This window comes from Triticum urartu, chromosome 2A (genome assembly GCF_056163025.1).
Source record: "Triticum urartu cultivar PI428250 chromosome 2A, HENAU_Tu73, whole genome shotgun sequence".
NCBI classification, from domain to species: domain Eukaryota; kingdom Viridiplantae; phylum Streptophyta; class Magnoliopsida; order Poales; family Poaceae; genus Triticum; species Triticum urartu.
Genome location: NC_141874.1, coordinates 740,703,631 through 740,719,208, shown reverse-complemented (window position 1 = coordinate 740,719,208; position 15,578 = coordinate 740,703,631). Strand labels below are relative to the sequence as shown.

At 46.8% G+C, this 15,578-nt stretch overlaps 1 protein-coding gene across 1 annotated transcript; it reads left to right on the top strand.

Moving 5' to 3' along the window:
* LOC125540254 (UBX domain-containing protein) lies at positions 1-5,638 on the top strand. The gene is made up of 10 exons (XM_048703837.2): positions 1-208; positions 308-456; positions 572-697; positions 2,051-2,210; positions 2,580-2,657; positions 2,759-2,827; positions 3,448-3,591; positions 3,741-3,843; positions 4,805-5,073; positions 5,171-5,638. Exons 1-10 carry the CDS (start codon positions 104-106, stop codon positions 5,336-5,338), a joined length of 1,371 nt encoding a protein of 456 aa, XP_048559794.2. The 5' UTR covers positions 1-103; the 3' UTR covers positions 5,339-5,638.
* The last annotated feature ends 9,940 nt before the right edge of the window (positions 5,639-15,578 follow it).

Below are 15,578 nucleotides of genomic sequence, written 5' to 3'. Positions count from 1 at the left end.
ACCATACCCTACCCCACCCCACCCCACCCCACTCTGCCAACCCTACCGACCAAACACAAACAGCACAGGGCGACAGCGCGGGCCCGCCACCTCGCCGCCCGCCATGGCCGGCGCCCCCCCGACGCCCGCCGAGAAGGACGCCCTCGTCTCCTCCTTCCTCGAGATCGCCGCCGGCCAGACGCCCCACACCGCCACCCAGTTCCTCCAGGTCCGTCCCCTCCCCTGCTCCCGATCGGTTCGATCCCCCGGCCCAGCCCGTCCGACTCACGCGATCCGCCGGCGCCGCCGGTGAAAATGTCTTTCGCAGATGACGAGCTGGCATCTCGAGGAGGCGCTGCAGCTCTTCTACATCGACGGGGAGGCCGCGCTCGCCGGGGCGCATCCGCCGGCCCAGTCGGCCGCCGAGGCCGCGCTGGCGGCGGCCGCCGCCGCGGCTGAGGTGGAGGAGGGGTTCAGGTAGGCCGGCCGGAGCGGCATTCCTACGGTTTGGCGGCTCCGGCTCTGGCCGTGCCGTGAAAAGGCTCCTTTTTGGTTGGTACGAGTGCGCTTACCGTGTGCTGTGATGTTGTAGATTTCATCCGCCGCCTGCAGCCGCGCTTGAGGATGGGATGCTGCAGGGTCTGGGGGACGAAGATGATGTCCGTGCGCCACTGCCTGTGAGGCGCGAGACTCTCTACGGCGACACACCAATGATTGTGTAAGTAATGGCGTTTCGTTAGCTAGCGAGTTCGTGTGGTAGCATGTTATCCTGTTATTCATGTGTAGCCACCGCCAAATTTCAGATTTAATATCGCAATTGCTATGTGCTCCTCTATTGTTCATGAAAATGTGGTGTATTCGTGGTACAAAATTGTCTCGACCATAACCTTGTTCGTGGTACAAAATTGTCTCGACCATGACCGTATTCGTGGTACAAAATTGTCCCGACCATGACTCGGTAGAGCACTCTCCTTAATCCTTTCTAGAAGTTAAAGGTTGATTACTTGCTGAAGTGCTTAGATCAGACAGGGCATGCTTCATAGTGGGACTTGTACTTGGATTCCAATTCCAAGATACGATTTTTAACATGCTTGAGGGAGTTGAAGCTTCCATTGTCTTTGGTTTAATCTTTCTTTCCCCCTAAAAGTTTGATTTTTAAGGCAGGGTGTCTTCAGTTGGCGTCAATGAATGCCACACACCCATACTAATTTTGTTCATAGACATTAAAACCTTGCCATGTGCAGTTCATGACTGATATTTTTGTCTCACAAAGGAATCCATACAAATATTGCTCTTTTAGCTGTCCTAATATTTAGAACCAACAGTGTGCAGCTAGATCTCACACTTCCCCTTCTTTATGCCTATTGTACACAAATATCTCTTTCCAGTAGTTTGTGACCGATGAATTGTCTGTTTTTTTTTCATACGTCTCCCAAATGGGAGCCGGGTTCCATTAATTTGCATGACGGAATCAGTTCGTAACGAAAAACAGATGGAAAGTTCAAAAAAGCGTCAGCAAAAGGGGGGTCGTTGCAGCTAGCACGCCTGGCAACCAATACTGACCAACTGCCCTCATTGTTATCTGCCCCCATTCTGCATTATACGAATGGAGAATTGGATATTCAAATACTGACCAACTGCCCTCTAGTTTTAATGCTATTGCAAATCAAATAGAGATACATGCAACGATTCTTGAAGCTTTGTCCAAGTATTTATTCTAAATGCGGGCACCTTTACTGTTGTCAGAATTTCCATTTATGTTGTAGCTGCAGTTATGCTTGTTACCTGCTTATGAAAGTATTGGTACGGGGTTTTCTTTCTCCATATAGTTTGCTTTAATTAGCCCTGCAATTAATTGAAAAACGCTGCTTGCGAGTGCTTCATGACGTGATGCAAGTTCTATCATACTGACATGCTTTAAGAAAGTACCTGTTGGATGTTGATTTAAGTATCGAATGTATGTGGGTTTTCCAGAAACTTGTGAAATATTAGGGTCTTTGACCTCTGATGCCTTAAATACTGCATTGCAAAAACAATATTATTTTGTAACGTTCTGGTCACTTCTTTTCAGGACTCGGCCTAATGCGACGGTTGCATTTCGTAACTTTGAAGAGGAGGCAAGACAATCTGCTTGGGATTCTGAACAGAATGCCACTTCCAGTTCTCGTGATAACCTGGCTTCTTTATATCGCCCACCTTTCGATTTGATGTTCAATGGACCATTTGACAAGGTCAGCTGCATGTCCTATAATTATGTTATATTCTCTGTTCGACAATGTTACCTGTCTCAGCCACAGTCATGTTCTGACTATGCCGGCAAAACTGCATCGCATGCACAAATACTACCTCTGTTGCCTGGTTGAACCCTTACTGTTATACAATTAGTTTGACCTAGTAATTTGGTTAATTACCAAAGAAAAAATAAAACCCGCTGAAAGCATATTGTTGTTTGAGATAGTGTTGTCTCATTCATTGTTTATGGACACCTGAACTAGTTTTCAGTTGACAATCGTAGATTTAATTGTATTAATTTGCTAGTTCTTCAAAGTTATCTATTGCTCATTTCTTTAATTTACCCTAAATGAATCCCGTCGATGTAGGCAAAGTTAGAGGCCTCTTCTCTAGACAAGTGGCTCTTGATCAATTTGCAGTCAACAGAAGAGTTCAGCTCTCACATGGTAATCATCTGTCTTATTTTCAATATTTCATGCCAATTTATCCTGATCCTTCATTTTATGCCTTGTTAATGTTTTGACTGTCAATCTTTTCTCTGTTGAAGCTTAATCGAGACACTTGGGCAAATGAAGCAGTGGCTCAAACAATCAGGTCAAACTTCATTTTCTGGCAGGTTGGTCCTCCTTGTGTTCGCCTTCCTTATCTTCTTGGATCTGAACCTCTAAATTTGTATTTTATCTACCTTGTGTTATAATCACACCGGCATCGGTACCTTGATAAATGTTATTGGGGATGTCAACACAGTCTTCTTCTTACGAAGCCTTTTATCTGTTGTTTTAGACATTTTCATCTGTTGTTTCTTGGTAGTTATATGCAAGAAAATTGTTAAGACATGACATGATGGCAGTGCTTTGATGATAAATCTCACACCATTCCTGTTTGGTACATATAAATATTATTTGTACTGGGGTGCTTCTGCGCTTCGCTCTTCTATGGTTGCACAACTGCTAATAAACCAATGTTGAAGTCCACCAACTTAACCAGTCAAGTGCTTCAAGATTCATGCAACTCTTGTAGAAAATGTGAAGTACTCGTTGTGTTCTCTGTGTATTGGTGATCAAAGTACTAGAACGTTTGACTGCATGTATTCTAAATTGACCTCTATGTACACATATGGACTATGGAGAAAATATACTGGCAACAAAGAGTTCTAGTTATATGGTTCACTCTTCCCCCTAGATGGAACCATGTATGTGCACTTCTCAGTTTTTTGTCGATACTTGTTAAACATAGGTTTATCAAGATACCGGTGAGGGGAGGAAGGTGTGCACCTACTACCATTTGGTCTCTGTTCCTGCCATTCTCCTAATTGACCCCATCACTGGACAAAAAATGCGTGGTTGGAGTGGAATGGTTTACCCGGACAGTTTGCTGGAGGTATTTTCGCAGCCCTGTCTTTCATCTCACGTTGCTCTGCAGTGGTAGACTGGCAGTAGCCTCGACAATGCGGATGCTCAAATACTAGGTAGATATACTGTTAGGACATGAGCATTCCTTACTATTTTCTGCATGTTCACTGTACACAGGATTTGATGCCTTACCTGGAGAAAGGTCCAAAGGAGCACCATGCTGCTCAACCTCAAAAACGCCCAAGAAAAGTTGACCAGGAAACCTCTATGGATAGGCAAGGTATTATTTATGTGGATTTAGTTAGTTCTGTACTGGCAGTGTTGACTATATTATCCAGAAAGTCATATTTTTTGTAACATCCTGCTTCCGCTGTGTTCACTCTTCACATTTTCTGGATCCACATTATTGGTTTCTATATTTGAAGTGCTAACTTTCGGTGGAAATAGAAAAAAAAAAAAACAAAGTTGGATAGTATTTGCATGGCATAACCCATCTGTTAGATACATGGCTTCCAAAATACCATACTTTCAAATCTTTTGGAGAGATGTCCAATTCTTAAAAGCTAGCACACTGGACATGCGAGGTGCCCTCTAGCTCTTGGTGTGGTGTTTTTTTTGTTGTACCGTTGATGCTTTCACCAAATGAGCTGGTCTTTGTTTCCTCACCTTTGTATCATCCAGCCTCCCATGGGGGATTCTTTTAATTTAATTTCCTAAATTAAAAGACACTGCTAGATTGATGGTGCAGTAATATGTTTTTGAGTCTTGGGTTGTCAGGTATTATTCTAAGAAAAGTTTTTTAGATGTCAACAATGATACCTCTCTTGTTTGGAATTGGAAGATTGATGTCAAGTAGGGTGTGCTTTGTTTGTGACTGCTGTTTGGATATATCGATTGTTGTTTCTGGTCAGCACTGACCCAGATTAGTTTCTAAGAGCGAGATGTGTAACAAATATTAGGTAGCATCAACACATAGGGCCATAACACAATCAAATGGACGAATCTCTGCAGTTGTTATGATTGTTGATGTACATACTTATATCACAGGAAACAAATTCTTGTAATCATATTGAGTGGATCTTGATTCTTTTTTGAAACAAACGAGTTGTTATTTATGTCAGGCACAGCTAGTGTGCCTCTTTCCTTTTTATTTTTTTATCCTTTCTGTAAGCATCTGGATGCCTGCAGTACTCATGTTACCTTGCCATTTTGCGGTTACCTCACGACGTTTCTCTTTTCAGGTAAAACAGCTGTAGAGAGTGAAGATGAAGAACTAGCACGGGCGGTGGCGGCTTCCTTGGAGGAGAACAAAGGAGCCGGGGGATCAGATGGCGCTGATGAGAAGTCTAATCCCGTGGAAGAGACGGAGCCCAGCTTGAGCGTGAAGATCGAGTATCCCCCACTCCCCGAAGAGCCGAAAGTGAGCAGGGACCTTCTCTGCAGGGTCGCGGTCCGGCTGCCCGACGGTCAGAGGATTCAGAGGAATTTCCTCCACACAGATCCTATCAAGGTAACGCATCTGAAACAATTTTCCTCAAATCTTAATGTCAAAGTCTGTTTTCGTTCCTAGTCTGATGATGAATGATTTCCCCTCCCTGTGTGTGCAGCTGCTGTGGTCGTTCTGCTCCTCTCGGGTGGAGGACGGGGAGAAGCGGGCCTTCCACTTCGGGCAGCCCATCCCGGGCGCGGCCATGAACAAGCTGCAGTACTCGAGCGAGCAGACCTTCAAGGAGGCCGGGGTGGCCAACTCGATGATCAACCTCTTGTGGGACTAGGCCCATGTTAAGAAGACCCCATCACCTTGCAAATCGTGATATTCCTTGGTGGGCTTCCTATGTTTAGTTCCTTTTCGCGAGGATTTTAATTTAACTCATCGCCTTTTTTTCACTCCCGGTGGTCGTAGACTTGGTTGGTAGGCTTGGAGCTCAAGTGTGAAAAATGTTTCTTTGTCGTCGTGTCGTGTCGGTCATGTTTTGTTTATAGACCCCCTCCCACCCTGTAGTAGGACTTGGTTCGACTTGATGCACATATTATTCATAGCGACCGGTGCTGGTACTGAGTGCTAGTGGTTTTTACTGATGGATCTTCATATGCTGGAACGGAGTGTAGAAAAAGGCGGAAATGCGTGCGTTGCATCTGATGCTGCCTTTCTCGGAGCCAAAACTAACCCGGACGTGACTGGAAAAAAGAACTAGTGATGATGATGTGATGGATCGGACATGCTTTGCCCCCGTCAATTATCGATGCCACCACGGCGGTTAATGGCGGAGGCGGTACCGTAGTCGGATCCGACGCGTGCCCGCCTGTCCACGGACCGTGTCGCTCACATGTGGTGGCCTAGCTGATTGGAGAACGGTGGTGTTTTGACCGTGCAGCGCTTTGACCGGCAGCAGTGTGGGGGGTGGGGCTTATGATTTGCATGCTCTGCGCTCCTGATGCGCTCTGCCTGACGGGCCTGCTGCTGCATTGGCCGGTGTCGCCCTGCCACTCACTCTCTTGCAACCCCCACCCGCTCCCGCTCTGCCACGCGAATTATTGCAGCTGTGGCTTCTGTCCCTCTCTCTCGAGATCGGCTTGCTTTGGGCCGGCCGCATTTATACAGGCTCGCGGCATCGACCGGTCCATCTCCGACCGACGCGCCACTAGCTTGCTAGCCGCCCATAACTCGTCCGTGGAGGAGAGGATAGGAGATCCCTGGCACTTGCTACAAAGTTGACAAGCTCAACTCCATCTCTTCCTCATTCTCATCCTGAGATGAGATTTTTCTTTTTGAAACACTCTCATCCTGAGATGAGGTAAACAGGGCGGCTCTGCTGCATCCAGCGTGCATGCAGCCGGCTGGGCTAGCCATGCATGCATGTAGGGGCCCGGGCCATGGGCTTGCGTCAATCCATCCAACCATCCATCGACGAGCCACCCACCACTGTTACGGACCTCATTCAACGTACTGCCGCCACTGTTACGCCTGCGCTTTGGAAGCATGACGCGCTGTTTCGGCCCTTGTCCGATCCACCTAGTGTGCTAGTGCCATCCGGCGAGCCTGAGCATGAACAAACGGAAACGGACTCCTCCCCTGCCGCTGCCAGCAACTGCAAAGGTGGTGGCATAGTGCGTGCGTGGAGAGTCGTGCCCCGCCCGGTTTTACAGCCTTGCATGCGCCGGCCGGATCCACTGCGTGCCTTTTCCCGACGGTGCGGTGAGTGGAGCTCTCCCTCCCTCCCTCGCTAGCATCCAATGCCAGGCTCACTTGTACTCGCACGTGTAGGGCCTATCGACACACACACACATAGCCTCCCTCTAGCTAGCCTCTAGGCACCGCACCAGATGTACGTTGCCTGCGCTGTGTGGCATACGAGGCTAAATTTCGTGTTTTAACTCTTTTGAAGAAGTTGTCCCAGATCTGACACTATTTTGTAAAAATTTCGGAATCTGACATTTTTTCTACCGTTAGGGGGTATGGAAATAGGGTATAGCAGGCTACCGTCAAAGGATATGGCGGTAAGAAACTTGACCACGTCAGTGCAACGCATCCCTACCGTCACAGAGGATGACGGTAGCATGTGCAACCTTACTGTCAAGGTACCCGACGGTAGGTGCACACACGCACTGTGTTTGAAATTTAGAATTATTTTGCGATAGGGCGTGTAGGAAAAGGGTTAGATCTTAAATTTTTTTGTAAACGAGGGTTAGACCTCGAACAACTTCTTCGAAAAGGTCAAAACACGAAATTTTGCCGGCATACGATACGATGGCAATGCCATCACTTCTATAGCATGGCATGCACTCTTGGACACGCGCATACGGTTCACAAATCCTGCCATGCATGCATACGATGAGCAAGCCGGCCGGGCAGGAGGTGACATGCATTCATGGCCAAGTGCGTCGTTGACACGGGCGGCGGACGTGTACCGTGCACCTATCATACGGGCGGCCTGCTGGACTCATTTTCTTTTTTCCAATGAGAAGGAGTGATCACCGGAGTTGGGGCAAGCTTGGAGGGAGGGGCATTTTGGGTAGGGGAGCGATGGAATCGAATCGAATGGCATCTCTCTCTGGCAACCGTCTGCGGATCTCCGGTCAAGGGGGCTTTGACTATACGGCCCTGAGCGCCGTGACAGCCAGCCCAGCTGAGCCTGTCAGCGACCTTTTCTGTTCCGCTCTATTCTGACAGCGTAAAAGGACGGAGGCGCCCCATACGCGCGTTGGCCACTACCGCCGCCCAGCGTCCCTCCATCCGCACAGATGCCCGACGCCGTGATGTACCCCGTACAAAAGTCATGCACCACTACTGTTCCTAGTAATTTCTTTAGGATGCGACATTCATCATTTGCTGGCAGTCCAACATGCATGAAAAACGATCTCGCCGGAGGAGAAGGGGTGGCAATGATTTACAGCGTTTTTTTTTCAACGTTGAGGCTGTGAAATCGTTTTCTTTGAAGGGAGGTTGCGGAATACTTCCTCTCTAAAGAAATATAAGAGCGTTTATATCACTATTTTATAACGATCTAAATACTCTCATATTTCCTAACGGAGGGAGTGGTTTAGTTAACAGCTACTCCCTCCGTAAACTAATATAAGAGTGTTTAGAATACTAAAGTAGTGATCTAAACGCTCTTATATTAGTTTACAGAGGGAGTACTTATTATTTTCAGGAGCAAACACCCGATCTGATAATGAGCCAAGGTTGCTAGCGTGAGATCGATCCTCCAAAGGAGTAGTAATAAGAAGGGTACGTGAACAGTGGTAATGATTGAGTGTGGGCTGGGTTGATGCGTATAGTACCAGGTAATCAAAGCGGTTTGCTGAATCTAGCAAAGCATGCATGCTTCCCGCACCGTCTATCTTAACGAACCGCGGTCCACATGCCGGCCCCTTCCTCCCCACAGTGCATGCTTTGTCTTGAACAGTAAAAACAAGCCACAAAGCCGAGATTACTGGCAGTAATCTTCTACTTACTCCAGTATTTCCAGCATTATTGCATCGTGTCTCCCTCGTCGCTGCCTGGCTGATTGAACAGTCGCGCTCACCTCAGCCCGGCGGCAACCACAGTCCACAGAGCCAACCAGAGCAGCGAGACGGGTGGCCAAAGAATTATGACGGAATTGCCCCTATACGGTCCGTCTTGGGTGAGCGGAAGCGGACAAAACAGGGGCCCGGTCCAGGCAGCCACGCTACGTCCAGTACGTACCCACATTGATGCATCGCACAGGATCTCCCGCGCCGCACCCACAACCGGACGAGCGAGGGCAATCTCGCCAGCCGTCACAGGCGCCCGGCCGTAGCGCACGTACGTGCCACCGTCCTGTACTGGCTGGACGTACAGACGTCCCGTCGCTTTTTTCACTGCGAGGGGGAACGGCACGAAAAGGGCGTCAAGTACGTCGGCGAGATGCTGGAAAACGATCTATAGCGTGCAGTACGTATGTACGTATACGTTAGTTATTGCCGTATATCATTGGGTTCATGCCACCAATTGGCGCCTTTTCAGATAATACTAGAAACGACGGGGCCCCCTCTCTCCAATCCTAGCCTACCACAAGTTAAGTCGTACGGGGCGGGTTTGGCTACCAAAACCCTAGCCGCAAGAGATAGCCAACTTTCCGACGCCGTTTTCCGGCGGCTCTACTCCGCCGGCGACCTCTTGGTCGTCGGTCGTGAGGGGGATCATCGGATCCCACGCGTGCAGTGCTGGAATTCGTTGGCCTAAAGCCTAACTAAAAATCTGAAATCCTCATGGCCCATTCATACATGGCTGTGAGTGGTGTGAGTGAGACTAAACCCTGAAAGTTAAGTGCGAGTTGCACCTCTTTTAAAAGTGAGCTCTTCTATCATTTGTATGAGTATGAGAAAAGGAGACCTATACTCGCGCTCCTCATCCTCGCTCACCACGTTGGGTCGGGTCGGGTCGCGTTAATTACCGAACCGTTTTCGATTCTTTTGGATCGCGACTCGGACGTACCCCACGACCTACCCGGCCCACACTATATAGTCCGGCAGACATCTCCGTCAACGACATGGGCGACAGCAGGCCTCCGAAACCTCACCTCTCGTGATCCTGTACGGCAGAGGGGCGATCAGGTTTTTGGAAGCGCGTCCGACCTCGGCAACCTCTTCCTCAACGACATGGGCGACAACATCAACGCCAACGGTGCTACTCTCGTTGCATCGTATGTGATTATGTCTTTCTTGTTCGAGATCATGGTAGAGTTCATGTTTCTAGTCTGTGCCCTAGATCCGATTTGTTCATCTACTATGCTTGTCCGCATGATTAGTTCAATCTCTGTTATTGTTGTGATGATTTATTTTATGCTTATTCGGATTAAATCTCGTAGTAATTTGCTCATATATTCAACATGCGGATCATTTTTGCTTTAAGTTTAAGGCCCTAGTAGCTTAGGTTTTTGGATCGTCCGACGTCTTGGCTTTGGTGATGGTGACGGTGATGTTGAATAAAGAAGATCTGAGTTCTTTGTCCGGCGAGGCGATCGTCTCTATGGTTGATGATGGATTTGGGAACCAGTTTGTTCAAGCGGGGATATCGTGACGGCGATGACATCCTTGTGGTGGACTTGTGTCCTCGGGCTCCACCGTTGCGACGGCGTCTGCCCCAGCATCAGCGCAGAGCTTGGAAGGTAGTCCGGGAGCGGATGCAGATTGTGGTCTGCATCGACGACATCTGAAAGACGGAACGTCTACTGGATTCGTGGTTGATGGATGGCAGGTATGGTTTCCTACTTCGGCGTCTTAGTCGAGGTGGGGTGTCAGATTTGAAGTTCGATGGCGTGTTCGGGGTGTTGCTCCGGTCTGACTCGTTCAACGGCAATGGTTTCATCTTTGATGAGCCACCTTGGAGGTCTGCAAAGCTGCATATCATCGATGGAGCCGCGTCGAGCTTGGGTGAGAAGGTGATCTGTTATTTTTTTTTCTCCGATGGCTGTTGTGGTGGTGCCAGAGGCAAGTAACAGACGTAGATGTTAAGCTCAGCGATATTCTGCTATCTTTTTAGTTTTATCAAGTCGGTCTTTACATGACTTATATTTTGATCTTTATAATATGAATAAGACATGTATTATCATGAAAAAAAGATAGAAACGACAGGGGGCTCGTTATTACTTCGAAAAAGAATTATTAGCGTCCTACTATCACCAAGTTAATCCACGAAACTAGACTAGCTAGAAATGCATGGAGCATGCACGCCCATGTGTCTACCGCCGGCCGGCGTCGGCGTGCCCGCGTGTGGGGCTCCGGCCGGGCCGGACTAGACGACCACGGCAGCGCGTTCAATTGGATCACTCCGGCCCCCGCGTGCATGCATCCAACCAGACTACTTAAAACTTCCGGCACCGCGACGCATGCATGGGGTCAGCAGTCGGGTCGGGTCGGCGGTCGGTCGCTGCATGGCCCCGAGCCCCCGATGCACGCCGAGGGGACCGAACACGCAGAGCCCACCGGCCGCATTCCATGCTACAATCGCGTGGCATATATATAGAGCGTACCGACACGACAAGACTAGCAATCCACAAACATTATTGATCGTACTAATACTTTTTAGTACGCACGTACCTTTGTTCCCACGTCGTCCCGCTGTTTCCATCTATCCATGCATGCACGTACACGCCTGCTTTCGGAGTCCATCCGTTGCTGATTTTCATCGCTCCTTGAGCCCTCAGGTCCTTCCCCTTGTTACAATGTTAGATAGTTTGTCCAGTGCGAAAAAAATGTTCCTGTCGACTACGAGACGTCTATGATAACTTCGTCGATGTTAAGATGTGCGGCTCAATATCTTGAAGGTGTGTGTGCGCGCACGCGCGCATGCATTCATACCAGTGAGTGTATGTATGTATGTGAGCATTTGTACTGTATTAAAAAAATGATAGCCCATCGTATCGATAGGGTGAAATGTTTGTCAACATTGTGAGAAGAGTCCGCAAACAAGTAAGCACATACTCAAGTCTAGCATATTTACAAAGTTTCATGAAAAACACACTTTTCCGTGACTCGGCCAAAAAAAACAATATCAATTCCACAAAATACAACAAACTTGTATTTTGTTCTATAGTGTATGCACATATGAACATCTTTAAATGCAAGCTTATAAGAACATGGGACTTGACTAGTTTTAACTTTCACAGGGAAAGTAGTTCTTCTTTCAACCAGGTACGTGTTCCGAGTGCCCTGTGTGCATCGTGAATTGCCGCCTTCCTCTTTCTCTCTAAACATCCAAATCCTCCTCTTCATTGGCTTTCACACTTCTTTTCGATGACTCTCTTCCTCATTCCATCGCCGTCAATGCCAAGTCAAGATCCAACTACACACCCGGCCAAACTTACTTTTAAGCCTAAAGGTGATAACTACTCATTGGCTCCCTTGCAAAAAAAAAAACACTCATTGGCTCCAATGGCCATCGACATCGACCTTACTAGCATCAAGATTGCACCTACCATGTACCCCATCAACCCTACTGCTCCTCCTCCCGTTTTCCTTCCTCTCTTGGTCCTTATTGTTTAAACATAGCTACTTTTATTTTAAAGTATGGAAGATTCCAGAACAAGAAGTGTTTGTGTTTTGTGCATATTGTGCGTCATCAAAAATAAAATTAAAAAGAGTGGTGATTCTTCTAGTAGAGAAGAATTTTGTTCTACAATCTCCTCTCATGAGTAATAGTAAAGTCGGCCCTCCGGCATGTCATATACTGCCCAAGTCCAGTAGTTGGTTGATACATATACACCAAGCCCTAAAACTATCAAACTTTCAGGTCACGCGAAATGAGTCTAACTGCCCATTGCCCATTCTACATTGATACACATCTAACAACAAACTACCACCTTGATTCCCCATAAAATAACATCCACCATGATTCATGTAAAGAAAAATCTTCAATGTAAAAAGGAACTGCCGTTGGACGAGAGGAGATGATCAAAAAGGGGAGGAAGAAGGGACGAAGATCATGATGACTCGGAGAGGAAGGAACATTGGAGGAGGAGCAGAAGGGCGGAGGGGGGGGGGGGTGGCAGGGTTGATCTTGAGGCTAACAAGGTCGATGGCGATGGCCGTTGAAGCTAATGAGTAGTCATCACAATTTGTCTTGAAAGTAGGCTTGGTTGGGGCCTTGGGGGTATTGTTGGATCTTGACTCGGCGTTATCAGCCATTGAACAAGGGAGAGAGTTGTACTATAGAAAGGTGAAAGCCGAAGAATATGAGGAACTCGGCGTTTTTGGAGAAAGAGGAATGTTGTAATTCATAGTGCGTAAAAGGCACGTGGAGCACGTGCAATCTGGTTAAAAAAAGAACTATGTTCCTTGTGAAAATTAAAATTTGAACATATATAATCAAGCCTTGTGAAAAATAGCTTTGCGGTCAGGGTGCTAGGCATCAAAATCATCGAATGCTTGATGGTTTAATAGAATTTGCAAGAATCTCCTGACGTCCACTGGATTGAAAATATTTCAGATTAATTCCTCATCCCAAGTTATTGACAAAGGATCAATAAGATCGCTAATGTTTAGCAGGATAGCTTGACTCCTAGCCGAGATGAACTTAATGTCAGGGATGGATGGGATCTACATATTGTTCGATATGTTAACGTTCTCACCTGCCTGAATCCTCCAAATATATCCTCTCTTGAAGGTCTCAAGGCATTTCATGGTGCTCTTCCAAGTAAATGAGGATCCATTCTTCAAGGCAGTTTGCAACATGCTGCCATTAGGATAGTATTTGACTTTTAAAACCCTAAAACAGAGGGACTCCGTGTTTTTAATTAATCTCCAAACTTGCTTCGAGAGCATTGCAAGATTAAAATAATAAAGGTGTCTAAAACCTATGCCCTCTCACTTTTAGGGTAGCAATGTTTCCAGCAAGAGGATTAGTGCATTTTCTTATGTTCTTCATCATATCTCCCTTAAATCAGTGATTTTCTTGCAGATTCCTTTAGGAAAATTAAACGCACACATAGCAATAACTGGAATAGCTTGGGCCATTGATTTCAAAATATTTTTTCCCACCAATAGAAAGTTGTTTTTCATCCATCCCTTCAACCTTTCCTTTATTTTTTCACAACAAAGCCTAAATCAATCATTCATGTCTGCTCCTACCATAGCTGGCAGGCCCAAATATTTCTCAGAAAGAGCTTGTGTGTCAATATGCAATTGCCGTCAGAAGTCGGTATTAGATACAACAAGGGTATTAGTACTAAAGGAAGCACTTGATTTTGACAAACTCAGCAATTGTCTCGAACTTTGACAGTAGGTCTCGAGAACATATTGTAGGGAAGCTGCATTTAAAACTTGTGTTTTCATGAGAATCAAAGAATCGTTTGCGAATAAAGGGTGTGATACTGTTGGTGCATTTCGGCGCACTCTAGTTCCCTCTATGCTACTAGATTCTTCTTCGTACAACAATGAACTAGAGAGGCCTTCTGCACAAAGAGGAAAAAGGTAAGGGGAGAGGTAGGACCCCCTACCTAATACGCCTAGTAGGGGTAAAATCATCTGTCTCTTAAGAATTTATATGCACTTTATATCTGATAGAGCTAACACATGCCATCATCATTTCAATCTACTAATCATAAAATCCCAACTTATTCCCATTGTCATCTTCCAATCTTGTGATAAAGTTCATCTTTCTTCTAGAAGACGCAAACGCCTGAAAGAAAGCAGTGTTGCAGTCACCACTTTTCAACTAAGTCGCATGAGACCTTTGCATAACTTGGATTTCTTCCAACTCGAGTAGGTATTCAATCAATTCTGCAAGTACCTTTTTCTTTATATCATTTTCATAATTCATCGACCCTGACATAACCTTTTCTTTGTGTCTTACGGAGTCTCTTCCTTGGCTCCATTAGCACCCGCCAGTCCTAGTCATAGAATTCAACATGCATCTTACTTAGCTCCTCATAGCTACATGTTCATCATCCTCACATCCTGGCTGTCACTTGAATTCTGGCCTCGTGTATATGTGTCCATATCAGTCACACCATCATGATTGAAGAGAGCTTTGTGGCGCCAACTATTCAGCGTTCCTCGTCCTAAAACAGGAGGAAAATCACCCCGCCCTCGACTAGGACCGAGGGGAGGATCGCCAGTGCCTCTAATATCCCCTCGCCCACGTCCAGGGCCTCTGCCATCACCTGATAAGCTTCTTTGTCATGTTCAGTCCCACTCTGACTCGAGCAAATTCACCAGCAAAACCATCGGGTAGTGTAATCTGGACTTCAAGCACCTTGCCCACCTGGGTTTTAAGAAAAGCAACTTGCCCATCGTAAGGCACATGCCCTTGATCGCTGCCAGAATCAGGAGATTATCCGGCAACTTGAGCAATCCCGCCCACGCTACAAGTTTATCTAACACCGCAGTTCTCGGATTCATAAATCAATCATACTCTGCAATTAGGAGCCCTTGGTTATGAAACAACCACGGTCCCATGTTCATAGCAGTATTCCAGTCACCCAGGCATCTAGACTAAATTGTAAAGAGATTGTCATTGATCTTGCGCCAGTGAACATCCCTTGCCGGTTTCCATGCAGGCCGCATATCAGATTACATCACAGATGGGCCAAAACTCTTATTGGTATGTACCTTCGCGACCACTAACCACTTGGCATCGATCTGTTCGTCCTTAATTCATCTTCCCATACGAAGTTTTTCCTCCTCATCCTCGTGAAGATCCAATCTGCTCGGCAGATCCTCCACAAGTTCCTTCCCTTTACCAGATCCTCCAGGTTCATCTTGGTTCGCCATCAGCCACTAGCTCCCTCCGCCCAATCCCTCTCATAGAGGGGAGAACTAAATCCCATCTCCGACTAACAAGCTTCGGAGGAACTCAAAACCCTAGGGCAACCGACACTGTGATGTACTATAGTTTAGTATTTTTTTTTTGAGGCAATGATACTTCCACGCAGGCACCAGAGTGTTCCAATTAAATGTGCCTCTCATACGCAGGCACGCCGACGGTAGACAGATGCATACGGAGTCCGGCTGCATGCATTTCTTTTTCTTTTAGGCTGGTCATAATGGTAG